General features: G+C 43.1%; 4 protein-coding genes across 6 annotated transcripts; 3 read left to right on the plus strand and 1 right to left on the minus strand.

The window, feature by feature from the left end:
- Positions 1 to 3,758: 3,758 nt before the first annotated feature.
- tmem222a (transmembrane protein 222a) lies at positions 3,759 to 6,804 on the plus strand. Its single transcript, XM_042107625.1, has 6 exons — positions 3,759 to 3,917; positions 4,543 to 4,627; positions 4,772 to 4,803; positions 4,913 to 5,009; positions 5,234 to 5,364; positions 6,032 to 6,804. The coding sequence occupies exons 1-6, from the start codon at positions 3,799 to 3,801 to the stop codon at positions 6,117 to 6,119; spliced, it is 552 nt and encodes a 183-aa protein (XP_041963559.1). The 5' UTR covers positions 3,759 to 3,798; the 3' UTR covers positions 6,120 to 6,804.
- Positions 6,805 to 6,870: 66 nt separating this feature from the next.
- Positions 6,871 to 9,483, plus strand: tpbgl (trophoblast glycoprotein-like). Its single transcript, XM_042107624.1, has 2 exons — positions 6,871 to 7,533; positions 7,836 to 9,483. The coding sequence occupies exons 1-2, from the start codon at positions 7,280 to 7,282 to the stop codon at positions 8,779 to 8,781; spliced, it is 1,200 nt and encodes a 399-aa protein (XP_041963558.1). The 5' UTR covers positions 6,871 to 7,279; the 3' UTR covers positions 8,782 to 9,483.
- A 2,487-nt stretch (positions 9,484 to 11,970) lies between these two features.
- On the plus strand, positions 11,971 to 18,245 carry kdf1a (keratinocyte differentiation factor 1a). 3 transcript variants are annotated; one of them, XR_006034732.1, is made up of 5 exons: positions 11,971 to 12,255; positions 14,041 to 15,192; positions 15,919 to 15,996; positions 17,322 to 17,887; positions 17,918 to 18,245. XR_006034732.1 is itself a non-coding variant. In XM_042107623.1 (4 exons), exons 2-4 carry the CDS (start codon positions 14,061 to 14,063, stop codon positions 17,405 to 17,407), a joined length of 1,296 nt encoding a protein of 431 aa, XP_041963557.1. In that variant the 5' UTR covers positions 11,972 to 12,249; positions 14,042 to 14,060; the 3' UTR covers positions 17,408 to 18,245. The 3 variants fall into 3 exon arrangements, 1 of the variants encoding a protein (XP_041963557.1); XR_006034731.1 differs by having other exon boundaries at positions 11,972 to 12,249; positions 14,042 to 15,192; XM_042107623.1 differs by having other exon boundaries at positions 11,972 to 12,249; positions 14,042 to 15,192; positions 17,322 to 18,245.
- Positions 18,246 to 20,795: 2,550 nt separating this feature from the next.
- On the minus strand, positions 20,796 to 23,221 carry nr0b2a (nuclear receptor subfamily 0, group B, member 2a). Its single transcript, XM_042107009.1, has 2 exons — positions 21,649 to 23,221; positions 20,796 to 21,466 (listed from the first exon to the last, which is right to left on the minus strand). Exons 1-2 carry the CDS (start codon positions 22,175 to 22,177, stop codon positions 21,225 to 21,227), a joined length of 771 nt encoding a protein of 256 aa, XP_041962943.1. The 5' UTR covers positions 22,178 to 23,221; the 3' UTR covers positions 20,796 to 21,224.

The raw sequence follows: 23,221 nt of genomic DNA on the forward strand, positions 1-23,221 counted from the left end.
GACTGCAGTGTGCCGGGTTTGCACTCAGCACTGTAACCACTGCTAGTAAACAGTCACTTTCTGTCTCTCTATCTCAACCCCTCCGATTTCTGTGTAGCCTATGTATGTGTATGAGAGCGTGTGCAGATCTGCTTCTCCCTGGAGCATCCATTTTTTCTTGACCCCCACTCCATCTCAGCCCTCTACCCACTCATGCCGAGGACTGGCACTCTGCCCGGATCCTCCACCTGTGCCCCTGTTTCCATGTGTCTGACAGCTGTGGTGGAAACGAGCCATGCCTCACCTTGGACCAAACGTCAGCAATGATGAATCAAAGCAGCAGCATGGAATCCAAGAACGCAAAAGGGGCAGTAGAAGAGGCAACACAGGATAGAAACACAGGCAAGTGTTGCAAACAGAACAGGTTAAAGATGGGTCAGTGTTAATAGCATTTTATCCTAATTCGAATCAGAGCAGTGTGGCCAGCCTAAAGTTTAAATATTTGTGTTTTGGTTTTTTAGACCTATGCTGTTGTTTTAAATAAAACAGCCATGGTATTTCAATACATTAAACTCAAAATTCTTTGTCAAATCTTGACCAAAAATATTGTATGTCAATGCCTGAGTGTGTATAAACTGGAATTCTTGACAGCATACAGACACTTAAATATATTTATATACTATACTAAAGCTGTATACTAAATCTTATTTATATTGCATCCTATTGTATCGTTACAAGTATAGATTAGTATAGATTACTGTCAAAAGAGCCTACATTCATTCATTGAGAGTAGCTAAAGCCTCAACTCAGTCATCAGTTTTGATTTTACTAGACACACCGTTGACACAGTGAACTGTGACATCTTGCTTTCTACGTTGTTTGAACTGGGAATTCCGGGAAAAGCACTTAGTTGGTTTGAATCATATCTCCAAGGACATTCATTCAGTCAGTGTGCCTTCGCAGGGACAGTGTCAAAATGTTATGGCCTCACCACTGCTGTACCTCAGGGATCAATATTTTCTATTGCACCACTGCCTCAGGTGAGCTCAATTGCTCCCATGGGTTCTCTTATCACTGTTATGTGGATTAACTGAACTGTTCTTATCCCCCCCCTGCTGATCCCAGAGGGAAAAAAATGTTAAAATGAGATATCTTCTCTTTCTCAATTGTTTATCCTAGACAATAATGAGATCACAGTGATATAAAAATGAGATTATTGCGTTTGTCTCCTGCTTCTCAGATTTGACTTTAATCTACAAATGAGATCTCAGCAATATTTGAAATAATGCTCAGTGTTGTCCAATTTATACATCTCATACTTTACTCAGGCTGATCCACCAGAGAGCTCTCTCTGTAAACTCAGACAATTCTCATTTCAGATCTATTTGGTAAATCTCAGATTAGGCTCCGTCAGCTCTGTAAAAGAGGTCTCTACACAAGCTTGAACCGTTCTCATTCTAGTCGTCTCAGTTTAGTCCTTTTTGATTTACAAAAGAGATCTCAACAAAGGCTTAAACAATACTCAGACTTGCTTAATTTATGCATCTCATATTTTACTCAGGCTTGAACAAGGCACCTACTGTAACACCTCACTGCTCCCCGAGCGCCACTTAGCAAGGCAGCTAACTGCTCCGGGTTAGAGTGTGCTTCACCTCACTGTGTGTTCACTGTGTGCTCTGTGTGTTCACCGATGGGATAAATGCATAAAAAATGCCCAAATTACTTTTTTGAAATCAGGACTCAGAACTAAACTATTTTCAGATGCCTATTTTTTCCACACTGAATAGGCTTAGTCCAACCAAAACAAGGTTTTGCCTAGTGTTAAGATGGATAGGGGTTAATCCTAGCCTGACAATACAGTTTACTCACTAAGGGAATTCAACAAACTTGTTTAAGCTCAAGTATATCAATAACATCTGTTTTTTCAATGGGGCAACATATAGCAAACGTGAGTGGTAGCTATCACATCCCCCATTCTCCACTTGCACAACTTCAGTACTTCCAGAAATTAGACATGCTTCTCTATTTCCTCTCTTACACTATTGGATGCAAGTGATTAATCAGGTGTGGCTGATCATTGTGCTGCAATCAGAATTCCCACAGTGATGAAAGCAGATGTTTGCATTTTGGAGTGACTAACAAACAGTGTTGTCTTTTTTCTGCTTCTCTCCCTCCTCCCTGTGGTTGGTTCCACCACCAGGATAAATTATGCATATTGACCAGCCTGCGCTTTCATGGACCATTGTACACAGTATTGTGCACTTTGAAGCAAGTTCAGTTTGTTTATGTTATTGTTTATTAGCTTATTTGTCCATGTTGTATGATTTATAGATAGATAGACTTCAATTGTTGTTGTGCAGTTGGTCCGTACAACAAAATTTGCCTGTGCAGCTTCTAAAAACAATACTCACATAGGCTACACACTCACACAAAAAATAAATAAGAATACACATTATAAAAAGAACATATCAAGGCATTAACATGGCCCCACTGCTTGACGTTCATTTTAAAGTGCAACTGTTTTGCTTTGTTTTATCAAAATAAATGTTTCTGTGGCGCAGCAGGCTACAGCGCCCGTACCATATACGGGTCCGAGTGCCCACGGGGACCTAGGTTCGAATCCGACCTGCGGTCATTTCCCGATCCCACCCCATCTCTCTCTCCCACTTGCTTCCTGTCTCACTCTCCACTGTCCTGTCCAGATAAAGGCCAAAAAAATAAATAAATGTATAGTATATATATATATATACATATATATACTTTTTTGATCCCGTGAGGGAAATTTGGTCTCTGCATTTAACCCAATCGGTGAATTAGTGAAACAAAAACAGCACACAGTGAGGTGAAGCACACACTAATCCCGGCGCAGTGAGCTGCCTGCTTCAACGGCGGCGCTCGGGGAGCAGTGAGGGGTTAGGTGCCTTGCTCAAGGGCACTTCAGCTGCAGCCCACTGGCGGGGCTCGAACCGGCAACCCTCCAGTTACAAGTCCAGAGCGCTAACCAGTGGGCCACGGCTGCCCAAATGTTTCTCATTGCAATGTCTCCTCATTTGCTCTATTATTTCTCCTAAGGAGAAACAAGTTGTAAGTGAGACTACACTGAAACATAGAGACCTCCCCTATTTCTCCTGCTTCTCAAACTAACATCTCTTATGTGACTTATACTTGTATCATTGATATGTCTCATCTTTTGCTTGTTTTATTTCTCCTTAAGCAAAATTAGGAGAAATAACTATGACAAATACTTAAATTATCCTTAAAAGAGAATCACCATTTTGTCTCCTGAGCAACAGAAGGGATACAAATGAGAAACAAAATTTTCCTCTCCACTATATGGTCAATCTTTCTTATTTGTCTAATTAGTGCATTTATGAGTTATAGCTCGTTTTTTTATTATTAGACTATAGGCCATGGCTCTTTTACTGTGGAATATGTATTATTATTTATTAAGTTATGCTTAAATTATTATTATTAGTAGTAGTAGTAGTAGTAGTAGTATTGGTTAGTTTAGGCCTGTTGTCATTTTTAAGTTATTGCAGATTATAGCCTAATGTTGTGAGTCGTTTTGGATAAAATGTGTCTGCTAGTCTGCAAAATAGGCTACCATAAGCAGAACCATAATAACCATCACTGTCCGGGAGAGATCGCAAAGGTGTAGCCATATACAGAACAGAAACAAAATCGAAACGAAAATACTCATCAGTTGGAGTTCATTGCTGTAGGTAGATCCATATGTTCTATTGGTTTAAGCTTGCGCAGTTTCGCTGGTGCATTGACTTCCGCGGTTGGAGTGAATACGTCATCAGTTGACAGATTGTGATGGCGGATGTGGCTGAAGTAGACGCCATGAAGAATTTCAACGGAGGTTTCGAAAAAATAGATAAAGAAATGAGCCGTTATCCGTATTGTATTGTTTGGACACCAATTCCAGTCCTAACGTGAGTAGTTGTTCGAGGTGAACCTGTCCATACCGTGTCACGGTAATGCTACATTAAACGTCACAAGCGGAATGCATGCATGGCAGTCGATATGAAACCAACATTCAATGCTAGAAAATGACATTATGGCGGTCAAAGAAAGCAGAAAGCAGCAACTGCAATAAACTCAAATGTTGGCGCTAAATCTCTCTGCTAACTCTAAAATGTAGGCCTAGAGAAGCAGTGAATTCTGCACTCCTCAAACGTTCGTTATCTCATCCACTTCCAGAATGTAGCATTCCTGGGATAGACTCAGCTCTGATATGGTAGACTACATGAATGAATGAAATAATAATCCTGCCGAGAGGGGATTAGTGAAGTCTAATGTCATATTGTTTAGCCACAGACCTATTTGGCAAAACGCAACCCAGTGACAGAGTCGTTATTGTGATAACGTCAGTTACAGCAGTTTCTACTCACCAACGTTGAAGCCTAGGCCTAACTTTACAGTTCTTACCTACATTTTTGGTGGATAGTAATATATCCATTCTGTCATTGCAAAGCAATTAGTTGTGTTATGATGTGTCAGTGTTTTGAGTAATGAGCTGTAGTCTGGCCTGACTGACCAGTTGCCTTTTGTCTGTAGATGGTTCCTGCCTTTCATTGGTCACATGGGGATCTGCACTTCCAGTGGGATCATTCGAGATTTTGCAGGACCTTATTTTGTTTCTGTGAGTAAAGTGATACACTGTGAGGAGTAACATGATTATTATGACGTGTGAAGCGTCAGTAAATAAGTGTAAAATGGTTGCATGTTTAATCATATCACATCATTGCTGTGATTAAGTTTCTTTTTTTCTTTTTTCTGTATTCAGGAAGACAACATGGCCTTTGGGAGACCAACAAAGTATGTTATGTGGCTTAGTTGTAACACTGCTGTGCAGTAGTACAGAACAGGACAGGAGGATACAATTGCTTGTGTTCTCATGCTTTGATCATGTGTGTCTGTACTGTAGGTACTGGAAGCTGGACATCAACAAGGTGTACAGTGGAGGCGCCAATGCCTGGGACATGGCAGTGCACGACGCCTCAGAGGAGTACAAACACAGAATGGTAGCTACAGCTCAGCTGTGTCCTTTTTATTACCAGTAAACAAGGCATTTTTCAACAAATAAACATAATGAATAAAAAAAAACATGGTCACTACTCACTACTGTAAACTACAAGTTGATAAATTATTTAGAAAATGCAAAACACTGGTGGAAACAAGATAATATAGTTTTGCACAAATACAAGTAGAGCATAATCTAAGTATATTTGTGATGCTTTGTTCACAGCACAACCTGTGTTGTGACAACTGCCATTCCCATGTGGCCATGGCCCTAAATTTAATGCGCTACAACAACAGCTCATCTTGGAACATGGTCAAGCTCTGTTTGCTCACGCTCATCCACAGCAAACATGTCAGGTGAGTAGAGATGCACAACAGGAATGCATGCCACTGTCCTGCCTATGTAGACCTTTGTGATATGTAGACAATAAACAACCCCACAATAAACAGAGTCTAGCTGCCACGTACTGTAAAACACACTTAATTTCAAGGAACTGGCCGCTACTGTCACGTGTGTGTGTTCTCCAAGCGATCACGTCTTTGAGTCCACCAGCTGGTGATGGGGTAGGTGGTGGTGGTGGTGGTGGTGGGGGGGTTCAGGCTGCCCTTTGCCTGAGAAGCGGAGAGGTAATTTATCACTGCTGTGTGCAGGGTCCCCCCGTGCTGCGCACTACGCCAGGACTGTGTGCTGGAGGCCTGTTGGATTTGTGGTAGAGGACAGGATGATACAACGGGTAGGGGAGGGTCGTGGTGGTGGGGGTGCAGACATGGAGGGTGACTTCTGCTAAACCCATGGGATGAACCCCCCTCTCTGCCCCTCTGGGGGAGTGGGGGTGTGAGGTCCTTTCCATGCTGTCGATGCCCTTGACTGCTGATAAATGTGTTTTTGTTTCAGCTGCGGAACATGTCATTTTGGAGTGTAGGGCAGGGTTGTTTTTATAAGCCTCTCCCTCTCTTTTTTCTCCACATCTGTTTTCACTCTCCTCTCTCCCCATGTGTATGTCTACCTCCTTCTGTCCTTCAGCTTTGTGGGGTTCCTGAAGACTTGGCTGCCCTTCCTGATGCTGACCGGAGTGGTCGTCACCATCGCCTTGGCTTTCAACCTGCGGTAACTGAGACACAGGAAGCTGGCGTGGGGACGGAATCACACGCACAACGGAATTTGGGACTGCTTCAGAGAAGCAAGAACACAGGACTTGTACAGTAATAACAGGCCGATAGGCAGAATGATCACTGATTGTGAATCCACAATGCTTCCATTTGTACTCTTCTTTATGCTGGATCTCTGCTGTTGTAGACTGTACGTTGATGATTGACTGAGTGCCACTGTCTCCTGCACTCTGGAGAACACTACTGAGCATTTCAGATGTGGATGCGAGGCACCCCGACTGTATCCACAATTCCACAGTGGCCATTCCACGTGCGCTTGTTCAGGGTTGGTAAAATACTGGCTTTTCAGACAGCCAGAAATGCTGTAATCTGTGTATTATATCCACAAGCACTTATGGTTAAATGCAATTCCATCTTTTCATATTTGAGCAGTAGTTGTTATTGGTGCCCATTCGCCCTTGGTTTAATCAGGACCTCCACTGGCTTCAATTCTCAGTCTTTTCATTCATTTTAGGTTCATGGAAAGCACTACAGGGACTTTTTAAAAGAGATTGTATTTTGTTTATTCATGTTTTTTACTGACTTGGTACATAAGGATGCATGATTGAAAGCCTTGTTTTACTGTGATGTTAACGCTATGCTGTATATAAGGATGAAAATAAACAATAATATGATATGTAAAATTAAGTAATTCAATCAGTGAATACAACTAATGTTAATAGTCTAATCCTATGATCAGACTATACATCTGGTCTGGACTATTTGTAGCGTCTTTTTTACAGACAGAAACCCCTTCCCCTTTAAGAGAGATGACCCCAGGAGATGTTCGTCACCTGCCCCTTATTAGTTCTGTGAGGCGGTGCTGTATAACTCTGCATAGCACACATACAGCAGTGCACCTGTGTGTTGTCTGAGCGACAGCTTTGCGCGGACTCGCTTTCCCCTCGCAAGGGCAGTGTAACACTGTCCCGTTACTTTTGGCAAATAGAGAACGTGTGGGCGTAGGCTACGTAAAATAAAGAAACGGATAATGATACATGTTGGTATAAATCTACAGGGGATCTTTATGGTACCATGAACAGGCGGTACACTTCACTAGAAAAGAACTGACAGCAGTTTGCAGCAGTTGAACGGAGCAGACAACAAACTTGGGAGTTGCAAAATGCGCAGCTGTGTAACTATTTTCTCTGTGGTCGTCGGAGCGCTCTCATTTTCCACTGCGTGTCCGTCTGGTTGCCAGTGTTTGGAAGCCTCCACAACAGTTCAGTGTGTTTCAATGGACCTCCGGGCAGTGCCCGGCGGCATCCCGGGATATACCAATCATTTAGTCATTACAGGGAATTTGATTCCAAGGATCGGATACGAGTCTTTTCAGTGGCTGGACAATGTCACCAATTTGATTTTAAGCAACAATAGGTAAGTATCGATGTTAACGTAATAGATGCAAATTTATTTTCCTGATAAAAGAGAATGTGGGCTTGCATGTTTGCTTTGTGTTAACCACAAAAAACCCACTCAGAACATGCCACTGGGAACTTGACAAAATGTGTTCTCCAAGTTCCCAGTGGCATGTTCTGTGTTTTTTTTTTTTTTTTTTTTTTTTTTTTTTGTAGTTTGCTAATCAGTAAGGCTGACTGCTTTGTGCTCAGCATCAGTGATCTGTATTTTGTATTGTATAGAACACTGAACAACAGCCATTCTTTCCTTTTTCCCCACAGTATCACCGAGATAGCATCCCACACATTCTCCTCTCTGACCATGCTACGCTCTCTGGACCTGAATGACAACCAGCTCACCCTTATTCATCCTGAGGCTTTCATGGTGCCGGGCAGTCCTCTAGAAGAGCTCAACCTCAGCAACTCTCTCTTCAATCACAATTCACTCACTGACCTTATTACTGCGCTCAGGTGGGGCGGCTTGAGGAGCCTCCGTCGCCTCGACCTCTCCGGCAATAGTCTGCTCCTGCTTCCCCCAGGGATGTTCTCTCCTCTCCCTAACTTGAGACAGCTGCGTCTGGACAACAACTCTCTGGTTGCCGTTTACAACGGTACATTCTCTGGTGTGGAGCTGCTGGAGGAGTTGGACCTTACTGGCAACCGCTTCACAGCGTTCAGCGCCGAGGGGCTTCACGAACTGGAGAGGCTCGACAGGGCTCGGCTGCTGTTGGGGTACAATCCATACCGGTGCGTATGTGAGACGGAAGAGTTCGCAAACTGGGTAAACAATTCGAAAGTCCGAGTTGGAGACCCAGAGAAATTGCGCTGCGCCTCTCCCGGACAACTGCGGCACGTCGCAGTGCAAGTGCTCAGCACGAAGGTCCTCCACTGCAATCAGAGGGATGGGATGATGGTGGAAGAGGTGGACGGCCTCAGCCTACAGACATCCTACTTACTCCTGGGGTTGGTCTGTGGATTTGTGGGTATGGTCTTTTGCTTCGTCGTCTTCCTCAACCGCAGGGGCATCGAGAAGTGGGTCGTGGAAATGCGAGACGCATGCCAGGACATGATGGAGGGTTACCAGTATCGATATGAGATCGACTCAGACCCCAGGATCAGGCAAATTGGCACTAATGGCAAACTAGAGCAAACGAACAAACTCGAAGCTGGTCGCCAGATACCTAACAAGACTTCTTTGTCTCAAATTCCCGCTGACATTGCAATTTAGGCAAACGCGTTTTTTTGTGATAGACTCCTCCACACGTTCGTCCTGGATGGGATGTCTTTGTGTGACATAGCCTACTATACATAAAACCGTGATCAGTGCGAATGACCAAGGTTCCAGCTTTCTTTGTGAGATTAATGAAACTTTCAAGCAATAGGCCTAATATTGCTCTTCAAAAGATGCTCAGAACTGCCAGTTGATAAATTACCAGCCACTGCACTTGATTGCCACTTTCATTCAGCCATAAACAGGAAACCTGTCTAAAAAACACAGTTGTTAAAACTCAATATTGTACACCCATTGACTTTCCATATGATGTAAAGTATATCTAAATATCGAGCCATATAATTCTTCTTACACTCATTTACACATTTAACCGCATGTACTGTTGTGCCCCGTCACCTATGCATGTGTGTGTCTATGCTCCCTCCCTCCCACTCCAGCCTATTGTGCACTTGTCCTCATTCCCCAAATGGCTTGGCTCACATGGTGTAGTAGGCAGGATGATGAAGTGCCAACGAGGGAGAAAATGAAGCAGGCTGAAGAAGTGCATTAACCTGACTCTTGCCAGATGAATTTCACTCCACCTAGCTCCACTCATCCATCTGGAACCGATTCATTGGAATGTTGTTTTTAGAAGGCTGGGCCTAATCAAAAAATGCTTGCATATGATTGAATAAGCACTTGTCCGTCATCTATTGACGTGCTACTTCAACCACTCATATCAAAGCCAACCCGTGACGCTGATAACAGTCTCACAGTCGCTTCTACGCTATGTCACATCTATGAAACTCCCGCCCTGCGTCCTGATTGGCTGTACCATAAAGTCGGTTGCAGAAATCACTCTCAATGGAAGAGGTCCCAGATGGATGTGAGTGAAGCTAGGCGGAGCTAAGCGGAACGAAATTCATCTGGCGAGAGTCAGGTTAGAAGTGCATGGAATCTGCTGAGTAGTGACCCTTTTCACACCCTTGCATGTGCATGCCTCTGCCTGTAACATTCTAAATACATATTTACATGTAGTTTTGTGGACACTCAAAGGAGTGTGTCTTAGTGTGGTACAGTGCAAACTAGAGAGTATATTATCATAAGAGAATATTTTCATAAGCAGGTGCGACTGGGTTGACCTTAAGAACCGTTGAAACAGGCAAACCCAAAGCAAAAATTCCAGGACTGTGGGTCTTGTAATAATGGAGCAAACATGGGATATTTAAACCAGATATGTAGTTTTTAAAACTTAAGACGGAAAACACGGTAGCATTCTGCTATTCTCAGGTATATTTAATACGTCATCATTAAACATCTTTGCATATAGTTTGTGCACTGGTAAAAACTTTCCTTCATGTTATTCTCAAAACTTGCTGCTACGTTTTCATTTCTGCCCACATACAGTTCATTATGTTATGGGTTCAACAGCTATCTGTGTTGTTTCCACCAAAGCTTTTATTGTTTTGTAATGCAACAGTTTTGGTCCCACGTTGTTACATGTTTGTTTGTCATCATACATAAAATAAAGAATCATGGTGTATAAATTGTGGCCTCCTCTCCTGAACACTTTAAAAAAGATTTTAAGGCCACTTTAATTATCACTAGCATACTGGTACATCTGAATTGTGTTTTTTGGCACAGTATGTCAATTTCCATGTAGCAAGCCCTGTAGTGATTTTGTGTTAGGGCTTCCTGTAGTCTTTGTTTGACCACACATCTGCCTATGACCTTGGGATTATTACCTTCATGCTCTATCAGTTGGTCATACACCGCAGGAACAAGCAAAACATGACGTCCAACTTTTACTCAGAGGAAATGGACACATGATAGGACATTCGTCTCCTACGAAGTACATTCCTCACAGACAAATTGATAAAAGGTCAATCTACTTACAATAGACCAATCTCAAACTCCGCTGCAGACAAAATAGTCCACCTTTGTGATGGTGTTGGGGAGCTTTAAGGGCAACACATATTTCCCTGAAACAAATTGGTGGCTAACAGTGGGCGGCAGTGTGACCTCTGCAAAGTCAGCACTAAAAATATATGAGATGTATTGAGTAGCAGCTGAATTGGGGTGGTTGTATAGAAGCTGAATTGGGGGTGGTTGTATTGAGTTGTATTGAGTAGAAGCTGAATTGGGGGTGGTTGTTGCTTGGTCCCTCCTTGCACCTTGCAAGTCCCTATACGAAAGTCATAAGCAATAGATCTAAAAAGCTGCAGTGATTTTTTTTTTTTTAAACATGCATAGACTCTTATCTGAATTGTAACCATGGCTATAAGTGTAAACATTTGTGTGTAATCCTTTTAACTTTTTTACATTTAGGAATAAGTCTGTCAAGGTAGGCCTATGTGTTTCATAGCTTTATTATTTTTGAAAAGATGTGTGGGCTACTGTATTTATACACCCTTGATTTAAAACTTGATCAAATAAAGCTGACAAATTCCTGACCTTGTCAGCTATCACTTCATGTCATGAATATCCACACAATTGTCCAATTGCACACCTTAATCACCACTATGTGGATACTGTTTTTAGAATTGATTTAGATTAAGTGTTAGTTAGTATCATTTGTATTTTAGTATATTTAGCATGTTCTTTATCTTCTATTGTCCTTATTGCTTAGTTGTGTTTTTATATTATATACTTTTAATTACTTTTGCTGCTGCTGTTAGTGAATGTGTGTGTGTTGTATGTATGCTACTGAGACCTTGAATTTCCCCTGGGGATCAATAAAGTATCTATCTATCTATCTACCTTTTGCTTTTGCTGAGAGTGGTATATAGACGAGCTGAGAATCTTGTATGGTATTGTATGTGTCTTGCATGTCTTACCAGAAAGGTCTGATTATTTGTGTGGCATTATAGTAATTTGGCATTCTTCTGCAGCCACGACAGACCAGCCAACTATATAACCTGTGACGCTGATGTTTGAAAGTGCATGCACACCCTGAAATTATTTTTGGTTATTATGTTGTCTTCGAAATTATAGCCACGATTGTTCGAAATGGTTGTCCTGTGAAGTTAAAACATAAATCAACTATTTCAGTAGATGCAATATTGTGGATTATTCAGTATTCTCATATTTATTGATTTTGCAATCCAACGGATTGGCAGCGGGATTTGCAATTGCCCACCCAACCATGCACCCATATTTGTTACACGTGTGACGTCACTGCTTACCTGTGAGTGGGTGTACGATTTACCTGTAGCCGCAGGTAGAGTAGGCTTCGGGAGGGAGCGGGAGCGTAACACTGTGGAATTTACCGAGACAGATCTAGCCCAAGCTGGGCGGTGGATTGTGTTTTGTCTGATTGTCTACGGTTTGTGTTTGATTTTAAAAAGTAGGCCTACCTGTAGGCTATAGACACTCTTAATGCTGTTTAATATTGTTGGGTCTGGGAAGTCAGCGACTAATTCACTTCCGTGAAAGAAGACGCGGAGGGAAACAACAACAGAAGACAAGAGAACTTGCTCTTATGTGGTAAGTTTCAATTTAAAAAAAAAAATCCACGGCTTGTGCCGTGTCGTGTGAAACTCTTATCGAGCTCGTTTTTCTTGTCTACTCCGCTTTAGGACCTGATGATCAAAGTTAGCCTACGCGACAAACTTAACCAACTTAATGTCAAGTCAGACAAGTTTGATTGTAGGTCAGAAAACATAGCGAAGGCCTTTGAGCAATGTTCGACCCATTTCAAAACAACCAGCAAGTGCAGCTGAATTTGGAGTGTTTTTTTAGGCCTGCCTTGAGTTCAGCCTATTAAACGAGAACCGCGGTGAGCAGCACGCCTGTTGTCATCTGTGAACTATTTGGCCAGAAATGTACGAGTCAGCGCAAACCTGTCTACAATCCAGCCATATCAACCAGTGTCCTTTTGGCCTTTACCCTACATGATCCTACCCAACTTTCATGCAATATGGAGGCATTCCCTTTTTGTAGCCCAGTGCCTGTAGGCTGTATTGTTTCATGAACCCAATGTCATAAATATTTACTATGGACAAACAATGAGCTTTGGATTCCAGACCTGATTTGTTTTGTATTAGATTTGGATGCTCCTTAAATTGTTGCATGCCTCAAGAAACTGATTTTTGGTCACTATTTCCTGTATTTGTGTGATGTGTCACTCATACATGAACGCTGTAAAACTCAAAACTCAGTCATAACACTGAGAGCATTGTTCACAGGAGTGAAGCTGTAAGAGCCCTTGCTTCTCTTCTCTCTTGTCTTAATACACCTATGTTTAAATTGTAGCCAGAATATTTTAAAATGGTAACATATTCATGTCTTATATTCATCAGTTTAGCAATCACTTTTAAACATGGTGACTTGTACCACAGAGATACACATCATAAGCTGTGGATGGATACAGACGATGTAGAAATGTAGGCATAGTTAGGCACGGATACATACAAACACACAGAGGCTCTGATGCTGCACACTCCTCACTAAAGTTATTTGTGGTTGAATATAATTTCCCTATCTAAAGTAACCAGTCAGATATGTCTCGTGTTAGTCCCCTAGCTGTGTTCAACTCATAATTTGAGTAATCTTCCTCTTAATCTGGTGTACTCTGTTTAGGCTCTGTTCACAAAGTCACAGACAGCATCTCTCCTAATATTTCACATGCACATAGACTCCCCTGGCTGAGCAAGGCACTGCTAAAAGTGTCAAATTACAGTAAAATCAAAGAGATTGGTTATTGCAGTTGCAGAGTGTGGCTTTCATCCTGTGCTTTAAAGCATTTGTGCATCTATGCACCCACTTTTCAGCGGCATCTTCCAGGTTTCTATTGTAGATTTTAGCACATTTCTTACTACCTCAAACTCGTAGTTCATTTAAATTGGGCCAAGTTCAGTTTTTGTGCAAGATATGCCAATTATGTCCTCATCAGGTGTATTTTCAAATGGATGCTGTCTTTGTTTAGATCAAGCCTAAAAACATACTGCAGGGTTGCGTACTCTTTCTTTTTAACGGATTTCAGTTGGTCTTCTTGTCTAGGATATCCATTTAGTTTGTTTCAGGGTGCATTAGGGGATCTCAATAGTTTCGTTGAGGTATTAGTTTAGTGTTAGTCCTGGCTGTGATGCTTGAGGATTTGCATTCTTATGGAGGAGACTGTTTCGATACTTGGCGATTTACATGATAATAGATTAGTGGGTTTCAGTTAAATTTTCAACTGATCTCTGGGCGTTCTCCAAAACAGTCTCTTCTGATTTTGCTGGGCAAATGGCGTGAAAATAACCCCCCACCCCCTGCTCTTTGTTCTTCTCTCCAGGCCCTGGATGTGGTGAGGCATGCCTGGCCACAGCATGGGGGCCAATCACAAGCCCCCCTCCCACCACACGTCACGCACCAGGGCCGAAAGCTACGGGCACAGCCGTAGCTGCTCGCGTGACAGTGGCACCAGCCAGGACTCTCCTCGCGAGCACCACAGCAACAACAACCTCCTCAGCAGCAGCAGTGGCGGCGGCAGCAGCAACCACCACTACAGCAAGCACAAAAACCACAGTCACCATCACAACCACAACCACAGTCACGGTCACCACCATCGCAGCCAGAGCGAGGGCCGCAAGACCCACTCGCGCCACACCAACGGGCGCGGCTCGGAGACCATTGGCTTCATCCCAGGGTCGGCGGATGCGGCGCAGGGTGTCCCGCCCGCCTGTGGCTCCTGCGCCTCTCTGGGCTGGAGTGGCTGCAAGGCGCTCATCTGCTGCATCCTCACCTGTGGCTTCTACGGCACGCGTGAGCCCTGCCTGCCCGTCCACAACGAGAGCTCCACGGACAACCCGCCGGCCAAGTCCAGCGAGGCCGAGATCCAACCGCTGGGAAACGGCATGGCCTTGACCAACCCCACCTGCGGCGTGCCCCTGGAGGCCCGTAAGCCTGAACGCGAGCTGCCCAACTCGGACAGCTTTCGCTACAAGGACGTGCGCATCGCTGGCAAGAAGGTGCACTACCAGCCGGGGCCCGCCAAGCGAAATAACTCCGCAGCGAAGAGTGGCGGGCAGAAGGAGCGAACCTCCAGCATCTACTCCAGAGAGGACCTGGACCTGGACGACATCGACGACAGCAAGGCGGACATCGACTCGCTCATCACCAAGAAGCTGCTGGACCTGTACAAGCTCCACCAGATTGAGCAGCTGGCCAAGTGCACCTCCGACTCGTCCTTCTCACGCAAGACCAATGAGATCAGCGACCTCATCTACAGCATCGCTCAGGATTACAACTTGGAGGAGCAGGAGGCCGAGTGCCGTCTGGTGCACGGGGTCATCCGCATCAGCACCCGCAAGGGCAAGAACAAGAACTCTTATGGCAGGAACAAAGACTCCAGTTCCCAGGATGCACTGCTGCACCTAAACGGACAAAGGGATGGCACCCTGCCCGACAGTGGCCACGAAACCATGACCCTCACCTTCAGCAGTTGTAAGATACATGATCCCATATCTGCTTAAATCTTTTTCTACACATCTTACAACATAAAGCTTGTATCTTAATAAGTGTGATCAAATACATTCCAGTCACTTTCCAGTTTCTTTTGTTTCTACTAATTAACTGAGCATATGCCAAATTAAGCATGTAATTACTTCCTGTTGAAAAGTTGTATTCCGACCGCTTGTCACCTTTCTGGTAGTTAGTAGTACTTCAGTGCAGGATATTAGCTTCTACATGGCTCTAGCCAATAAAGAAAGGCATATCTTAAAAGGTGCAGTCAGCGATTGCATGCCATTTCAAGCCCATAACATTTATTTGTCACATTCAGCAAACATCTCCTCATGATCCACAAGCTGCCCATCCAACACTAGTACACAGTAAAGAAAACGGTATGAGTAGGTAGCCCAGGCTCTGAAAATGGGAAACAAAAACAAATTGGGAACAGCCTGTCCCCCAAACAAAAACTAAACACTGTGTTATTGAAAGGAGGGATAAGTTACCTCTCTGGTGTTTTTTATTTGGTCCATAGAATGTACATAGAATGTCCATAGAACAGAGAATGTATGTTGTTTTGGACGAAAGTGTATGCTAAGAAATTGAAACATAAACATAGACAATGCGCACTCGCTGACTGCACTTTAAATGTCAATAACATATGTCCTGTGTGGTGTTTGTAATTATCCTCATTCATTGTTCTACTACTTTTATTGTTTGTAGTTGAACCTGAAGTGAAAGTGTCCGACCTGACACCATCAGATGAACTCGCGCGCAGAATGAGGGTCCACAGTGGGCGAAGTAAGTATCCATTCAAATCATTTTCATTCGAAAAAGTGAAATTAAGTTTTAAACGTGAAATAAACTCTTAACATGGTTTGAAAAACTTCAACGGAAGTATTAGAAGAGACGTGTTTTTTTTTGTTTTTTTAACCTCTAGTTACTTAAGCACTTTCTGAATTACCTAGGTAGTCACACCTGTGTTCATTCCCCACATTCTCCCCATTTCCTGCTAGTCCCTCGGGCTCTCAGCCTCCCTTCCTCCCTAACAACCGATGTCCCACATACATGTTTGCTCTGTGCTCCAGCAACCTCCTTCATTACCCGGCCCAGTGGGTTAGTGTCCCAGTCTCTCTTGGGACATGTAAGGGGGTGTGTGCTATTAACCACCATATGACAGTATGGTCATTACATCTGGTTGAGGGGGCATTGATCAAATGGAGTTAGGCATTAGCCACTGCTGCAAATTAAGTCATGACGCCGGCGAGCACGGTAGCGCTCTTCATCAATGCCCCAGTGTGGAAGCGCCAGCTGCAGGTGTTCTCTCACCTTCTCTCTGCTCTCCACTGGCATTCCTGGCTTTGATCCCTCTCTTTCACGGGAGAATACCTGCGCATTCTTCTCCTTTTTCTCCCCGAGAACAACAGCCTTGTGGCCCTGAGCGGCCATTGTGCCTCCACCCCCCTCGCAGCCCCCATCTTTGTATGTCGCACTAAGACCGTTTCTTTGGCTGTGGTGTATGTGGTCTCGTCTTTCAGCAGTTCACCTGGAGCACTTCGTCTCTCTCCAAAACCAATGCCCCTGAGTGGACAGTGTTCATTCTCCACCCCTACTCAGATGACTCTCATATTTATTGTGCAATCAATTGATGTTCTTGAATTACACCTCAATGATGCCCCAAAGACTCTCTTATGCTTCACAGCTATATCCAGGAATATTGGAAGTTTTTTTTTAACTATCATGGAGTGGTATTGTGATCAGGTGTTTAGTTTTAAAAGCTTGGAAATGTCTCAAAAGTGCCTTGTTAACTGAACCATGAGGCACTTTCACTAGCTCATGCACGAGATCATGCATTCATTGATAAATGTATTATTTGTATGGCTTATTTTTTGCAAGCTAAATGTATTTAATGTATGATGTTTTAATGGGGATAATTGATGTTTGTTATTATATTTTGACGATTCGGCATGATTATTTTTGACTTTGTTCGTCAAACATGCCATGGTGTTTAAAGGGCATCTCATGCTAGAGCATGGGGCTACTTGCTGTTTTAGGTGCTTGTGCCCAAAGTGCATACCACAGATGGCTAAACAGGCCATCCGTCTTTGCTTTGTCTCCTCACACAGCCTACTCATCCAGTTCAGCCACTGTTTACTCCCCCACCTCCCACGACACATACTTCTCCGGGTCTCCCCTGCTGCATTCGCCCTAAACCAGTGCGACTCCGTCCTCTGACGCTCCCAGGCCTTTCAGCGGGAGTGGAAAACACTGCCTCACCTGTGCATGTCTGCCCCCCTCCGTCACCTGCCCGCTTCACTCTCCCTTTTGGACCACATGGTCCGCATTTGTCATGTCTTTGTTTGTTTGTTTGTTTGTTGGTGGTCTTGCTCGCCGCTGCTAGAAGATGTTAAATGTCTGTGATATTGGTGGTTGCCTGACTGCCGTAACTGAGGAGACTTGCCCTGAAGCAATGGACTAGAAGCTTTGGCCTCGTTGCCCTCCTCTCTCAGATCAACCAAACCTGAGTGCCACCGCCATTTCTAAACTTTACTTGGAGACATTCTGGAAGAACTGGATGAACTTTCTCCTGTTTTATTGTGTCTGTTTTTGCTTTTGTATCCAATAACTTTGTTTACTTTTACTTTGGTATTGTAGTAAATATCATGACAGACTATGTGCCATAATAGCTGAGGTTTTTTTTTTTTTTTTTTTTTTTTTTTAGTTTTTTTTAGTTTTTTTTATTTCGTGCCATCTAATATCAGTGATTATAATACAGGAAGGTGCTGTCATTTATGCCCTGCTTAGACTCCTGTTCCTCTAAATTGTTTGTGTTTGTGTGTGCATGTGCGCGTGCATGTACATGCTGCATTTTTACATGCCTCTGTCCCATATGTACATAGGTGTTACAGCCTTCCAGTTATCGTTGCTTCTTTAGATGTGTAGGCATCTCTTGTATAATTGCAAGCCTATTTCTCTGGGAAACATGGACACTTTGAAAAAAAAGGCAATTCATAGTTTTATTTTTTATCAAATAAAGGGGATATCCCTTATGATGTGTACTCCTATTTTTTGTGCTCCTAGGGTCTGTTAGTCAGCCATCACTAAGTTGTGCTCATTGTCATAGAGTATAGGATCATAAAAGCATTTGACATGACTACAAATAGGACTGATGAAATGGGGGATGTGTTCTATTTATTGAATATGGCTAGTTACTAATATTTTTGGTCATTGCGACTTCTCTGTGGTAGATGCTTTGCCCTATTTGGAAAATGACAACATAATGAGAGAACATTAGTGGGCACATTCAACTAAGGTGCTAACGTGAACAAAATGCACATCTTGTCAACCTCAACACGGGCAAAGGGCCAACATATCATTTGAAACATGTCAGCATTCTTGTCCACTGTCCTGCTTTTTCCATTCTGTCATAACAACCAATCTGTGCTTGAATGTGACCTCAATGGGGGGGGGGGGTCCAAGTGCACACGGAGACCCGGCTTCCAATCCGACCCGCGGTCATTTCCCAATCTCCTCCTATCTCTCTCTTCCACTCACTTCCTGTCAATCTCCACTATCCTGAATAAAGATAGAAAGCCCATATATATGGGCTTTTATGAGTTTTGTTTTTTTTCAATAGGTTTTTCGTCCGTCTTGTAAGTGTTGACATCTTGCTGTGCTAGAATGTAATGGTGTCAGCCTCCTCCCATTCCCAACCCCAGGTCATAGCGTGGTGAACTCGTTTGGCTGGTTTGACTCAAGAAAGGAAATTAAATCTCTGTTTTCTGAGCAAGCGAGAGGTTCGTTGCTATTTCAGAGAAAGAAAAAGTATCCAGTGGCACAAAACACCTTTGTTCAGTCTTTCAGGATTCTGTTTTACGGGACCTGTGCACAGGTTTCCCACTTAATCACAGCAGATGAACTCACACAAAAGTCCCATCAAAATCATGTGACATCATGTGAAATGTTTGAGTGGTTTTAGCCTAGCTTTGGGTGACTGACGTTTAAAGTGCTTATCAGTGTTTTTTTTTTCCGATTCCCAGCCGTTTTGTTCAGCTCCAGCGATTTGGTCTTTCTAGAAGGCCTACTGTCTGACATTGGAAATAAATCCCTGTTTCACAGCAAGCCCGATGCCTCCAGGGCCAGGGGATTTTAGGATTAGCAGGATGGTGGAGACATGATTGATGAAGTTTTTCTCCTTTTGTCCTGTAACAAACAACTTGTAGCACAACATTTTCAGTGGACCACAAGGGGGTGATAGAGTTTCTGTTATCAATTGTTACAGGGAAGGTAGTCTGGAAGACAATCAGATATCTTGGCTGTTTGTTGCTGAATGGTCTGCTTACTATTTATTTACTATACTATATCTGGCAAATTTTCAACAAGCTATCATTACTGCAACTGAAGTAATTTAGTGACAAGCAGAACTTGATTTAATGGAGTTGATCTACCTCACCTTGTGCTCATAGGGAGGTGCAACTGTTCTGCTTGCTGGTCTCCTAAACAAAGCTTGCCTTGTAGCATTTGCAAGTTTGTGCTTGTTCTGAGAAAAGAGGCGCTCATGAGTTGTACTTGGAACCCATATGCCTGCGGTCCTGATTTTCCAGGCAAAGCATGTAGTGTTTCCAGTTGAACAAAAAAATATTGTTGTTGCCAACATCATTACAGTGGCACTCTAAAAACCTGTCATGCCACCCTTTTCATATCTTAAAGAATTAATGCTTATGCTTTGTGTGTGTGTGTGTGTGTGCGTGCGTGCGTGCGTGTGTGCGTGCGTGCGTGAGTGCGTGCGGAGACAGAGAGAGTAAGACGTTGTAATTGTAAGTCCCTGTCCGTCAAATAACCTGCTTGACAAAGCCCTAAAGGATCGTATGACCTAGGTGTGGGGGAAGCTTGTTTTTCAGCTGTTGCATTTTGAGCAGGACTCAGGAGGAGCTGAGTGATGCAATTTGTGCAAGTCGTCTGGAGGTCACGTCAGGAAGCCCCCTCGCTGAGTCGGACGGTCGGCAGCCGGCAGGTTGTTCAACCCGCACCGACACCACGTGGGGGGAGGTGGAGGGGCCAATCACCCTGAATAATCACCGCCGGCGCAAGTGGTGCCACACACCCGCTGATTCTACATTGACAAAGCCCTTTCAAAGTCCACCTGGGTGCCGCTGATGTCATGTCTGACACACTGAGGGTTGCCCGTGGATCAGGAGTCATAAGGTTTCATTCTGGGGATATCATTATGAAATACATCTGAATGTCTTTTGGGCTTTTACTTCAATCTTTTAGGCCTATCACCTGATGTATCTAAATAATGACTATATAATTCCATTGAATTGACCCATAGACAAATTTGGAATTGTTAAGGAATGCTTTGGGTGGTGGGTCTGCCTAAATGGTAGTTTGAGTTGTTGAAATGCTCTTGGAAAAACCCTAATTTTCTATTCATTTAGTGATAGTTCTTTTTTATTATTTTTTCCCCCCATGAAATATTTCCATGTGTGTGTCGTGAATTATTATTTGTACACATTATCAGGAAAATTATGTTCATAGCTATTTGAAATATTAGTTACGCTTATTTGGTCTTGCCAGTTTGCCAAAACACACACTAAAGATTACAATAAAAAAATATAGTTTATTCCAAAACAATTTGGATACTGGAATCTCACATAGGCTATTTACACTTCATGCACAGTTGGAACACCAATGTCTTCCTAACTAGTTCAAGTTCCATATTGATGAAAATCTCTGTGGGACAATGCTGAACATAAAAAAGCATGTAACTTGTAAAATGTTTACATGTAACCTGGTAAAATTCCTGTTTGTCCGGTGACTGTAAACAATTTTAAATATGTATTTGTAGATGTTACGGGTTAAGCAAATTCAACTTTCTTTTACTAAAGAAAAGTCCTGTCTGTGCATCCAACATGCCTTCAAGTAAAGCACACAAAATAACAGTGCTCATTGTTGTGTCTCAGAAAATTGAGACATTTGTTACAAAAGAAAACAAAATGCTCTTGTAAGAAAGAAAAGAAACAAAGCAGCTATTTGCTGAAAAGCATTTCAGTTAACAGTTCTAGAAGGTCTGTCTGGCCAATCACGGGCCTGAAGAAGAGTTCTGTGATGAGGCTGGGGGTGATGGCGTTCAGAGAGGAGGCCGTCAAGAGGATGCGAGCGAAGCGTCCCCTGTCGTTGGGATGAAGTGGAAGAAGGACTTCTCTTAATGCGTGCTGGGCCTGCTGTTGTAAGCCCTCAATGAACAGGGTGGCTTTCAGGTCAGGAACATCTGTTTTAAGAGACAACCAAAAGACCAGTCAGTCAAGAAAAAAAGACAGCCATACTTGTATACAGGATTGCATTTACTTCTAGTTGGGACAGTATGTCATCAACTCATTAAATTCGTTTTGATAGTATTTAGATCTGAGTGAGCTGACAATCAGTGAATGAGTGTGGAATGAGGATACATACCAGGATTAAATATCATGGTGCCTTTCAGGTAAGCATACTCCTTTGGACTCAGATCGAGACTCCAGAATTTCTTCAGGCAGGACTTGAGCGTGTTAACCCCAGCCAGAGGGGGCTGCTCCATCTGCATGCTTGTGTTTTCGTGACAGTTGAGCAGGATTCGTTTCAGCATGCTGGCCGCGGGGGTATCTGTAACTTCGAAGCTCACCCTCTCTTGAGCCAAACCAAGAATGAACAATGGCGCCCAGCAACTCCGGAGGAGTGCAAGTTGATCCTTTGGTGGAAGCTGATGGAAAGCTGGCAAACTCTTCATGAAGTTGATTGTTTTGACTAGCACGTCCGAGGCCGTTTTACAAGTCTCGCCGGGTGTTTTCAAACACACTGTCCTTCGCATCTCGCAGTGACATCTGCGCGGCGCAAATGTGTAGTTCAGGTTGTTGTCAACAGGCTCATTATCCGTCCGGCTGAGGATGTTAAAAAGAATAGCATTTGGCTGTATGTTGTCCTCTGTGCAATAGCACTCGTACTCCATTCCTTTGAAGCGAAAAATAACAAAAACTCTGCATCAAATACTTAGCAAACAACGTAGCCTACACCACCGACCGTTTTGGTCAAGGGGGAATTCTCTTTGTTGGACTGGCAGTTACGCACCTGCTTCTAACTGTCGTTTTCCAATACACCAGGCCAATTTATAGTCGTGAGTTGTGAACATTGACCTCAAATAGTAATCTCACTCTCAGAAAAACAACTCGTTGTTTAACCATTGATTTCGTTCAAGAGTGATAAGAGTTTCTCAATGAATGCCCATTGCCAGATGGTCTTGCTCCAGGGCGGGGGTGAGGTTAGTTCTATATCTTCCTCTTGGTCATCCCCGCAGGCAGTACCAAGCTACCAAGGCCTGTGACTATAATTAAATTGATACAGTGACTACAGCCAGGCGGGAAGCCAAAACAAACAAAGTCCTGGGTCAACGAACTCATCTAATCTTTCCGAGATGGTGCCTGTTGACACTACTCAGAAATAATGAGCTATTGATAGTTTTGTTAGTTCTATAGCCTTAGCCTCACATTTAGTCATGGAATTTAAGTAGGCCTAGATCCATAAAGTAATGTGTCTAAGTAAATTACAAATTTGTTTAGAATATAGTACTTTTTAATTACGCCAACTATTCTAGTCAGCCAATTAGCCTACATAAATGATACACTGTGGTGGTTTAGTTATGTCACCTAATTGTGTTGTTGCCCCAATCATAAATCCAAACCATGGCTGACATCTCAAACCTATTCAGTGCTATGAAGCATCATGTTTTTGAAGACAAGACATGAAGACATAGACTCCACTGCTTTGCTAAGTGGACCTGAACAAGTTCTGTACATGGTTAAACATGCGGTTAGCTCTCAATAGAAGTAATTAAATGCAAAGTGCCATAGTTTGATTTTCATCAAAACATGTTAAATAAATATAATACAAGGTTGAGTCTTCATATACAATACAAGATTGAGCCTTAAAAGTAGCCTACAGGGTCTATTTACAATGTCTATTAACAATTTACACATTTTGATCTATGTTAGAATGG

The sequence above is a fragment of the Alosa sapidissima genome, chromosome 10 (genome assembly GCF_018492685.1).
Source record: "Alosa sapidissima isolate fAloSap1 chromosome 10, fAloSap1.pri, whole genome shotgun sequence".
NCBI lineage: Eukaryota > Metazoa > Chordata > Actinopteri > Clupeiformes > Clupeidae > Alosa > Alosa sapidissima.

What these genes read in the sequence shown, in the direction of transcription:
- tpbgl (XM_042107624.1), top strand. Translation starts at nt 7,280, where the DNA reads ATGCGCAGCTGTGTAACTATTTTCTCTGTGGTCGTCGGAGCGCTCTCA. An exon ending in TTGATTTTAAGCAACAATAG is followed by an intron (nt 7,534 to 7,835) that starts GTAAGTATCGAT and finishes TTTTCCCCACAG; the next exon opens with TATCACCGAGATAGCATCCC.
- nr0b2a (XM_042107009.1), bottom strand. Translation starts at nt 22,177, where the DNA reads ATGGAGTACGAGTGCTATTGCACAGAGGACAACATACAGCCAAATGCT. An exon ending in CACCATGATATTTAATCCTG is followed by an intron (nt 21,467 to 21,648) that starts GTATGTATCCTC and finishes CTCTTAAAACAG; the next exon opens with ATGTTCCTGACCTGAAAGCC.
- kdf1a (XM_042107623.1), top strand. Translation starts at nt 14,061, where the DNA reads ATGCCTGGCCACAGCATGGGGGCCAATCACAAGCCCCCCTCCCACCAC. An exon ending in GACCCTCACCTTCAGCAGTT is followed by an intron (nt 15,193 to 15,918) that starts GTAAGATACATG and finishes TATTGTTTGTAG; the next exon opens with TTGAACCTGAAGTGAAAGTG. An exon ending in GAGGGTCCACAGTGGGCGAA is followed by an intron (nt 15,997 to 17,321) that starts GTAAGTATCCAT and finishes CTCCTCACACAG; the next exon opens with CCTACTCATCCAGTTCAGCC.
- tmem222a (XM_042107625.1), top strand. Translation starts at nt 3,799, where the DNA reads ATGGCGGATGTGGCTGAAGTAGACGCCATGAAGAATTTCAACGGAGGT. An exon ending in ACACCAATTCCAGTCCTAAC is followed by an intron (nt 3,918 to 4,542) that starts GTGAGTAGTTGT and finishes TTTTGTCTGTAG; the next exon opens with ATGGTTCCTGCCTTTCATTG. An exon ending in AGGAGTACAAACACAGAATG is followed by an intron (nt 5,010 to 5,233) that starts GTAGCTACAGCT and finishes CTTTGTTCACAG; the next exon opens with CACAACCTGTGTTGTGACAA.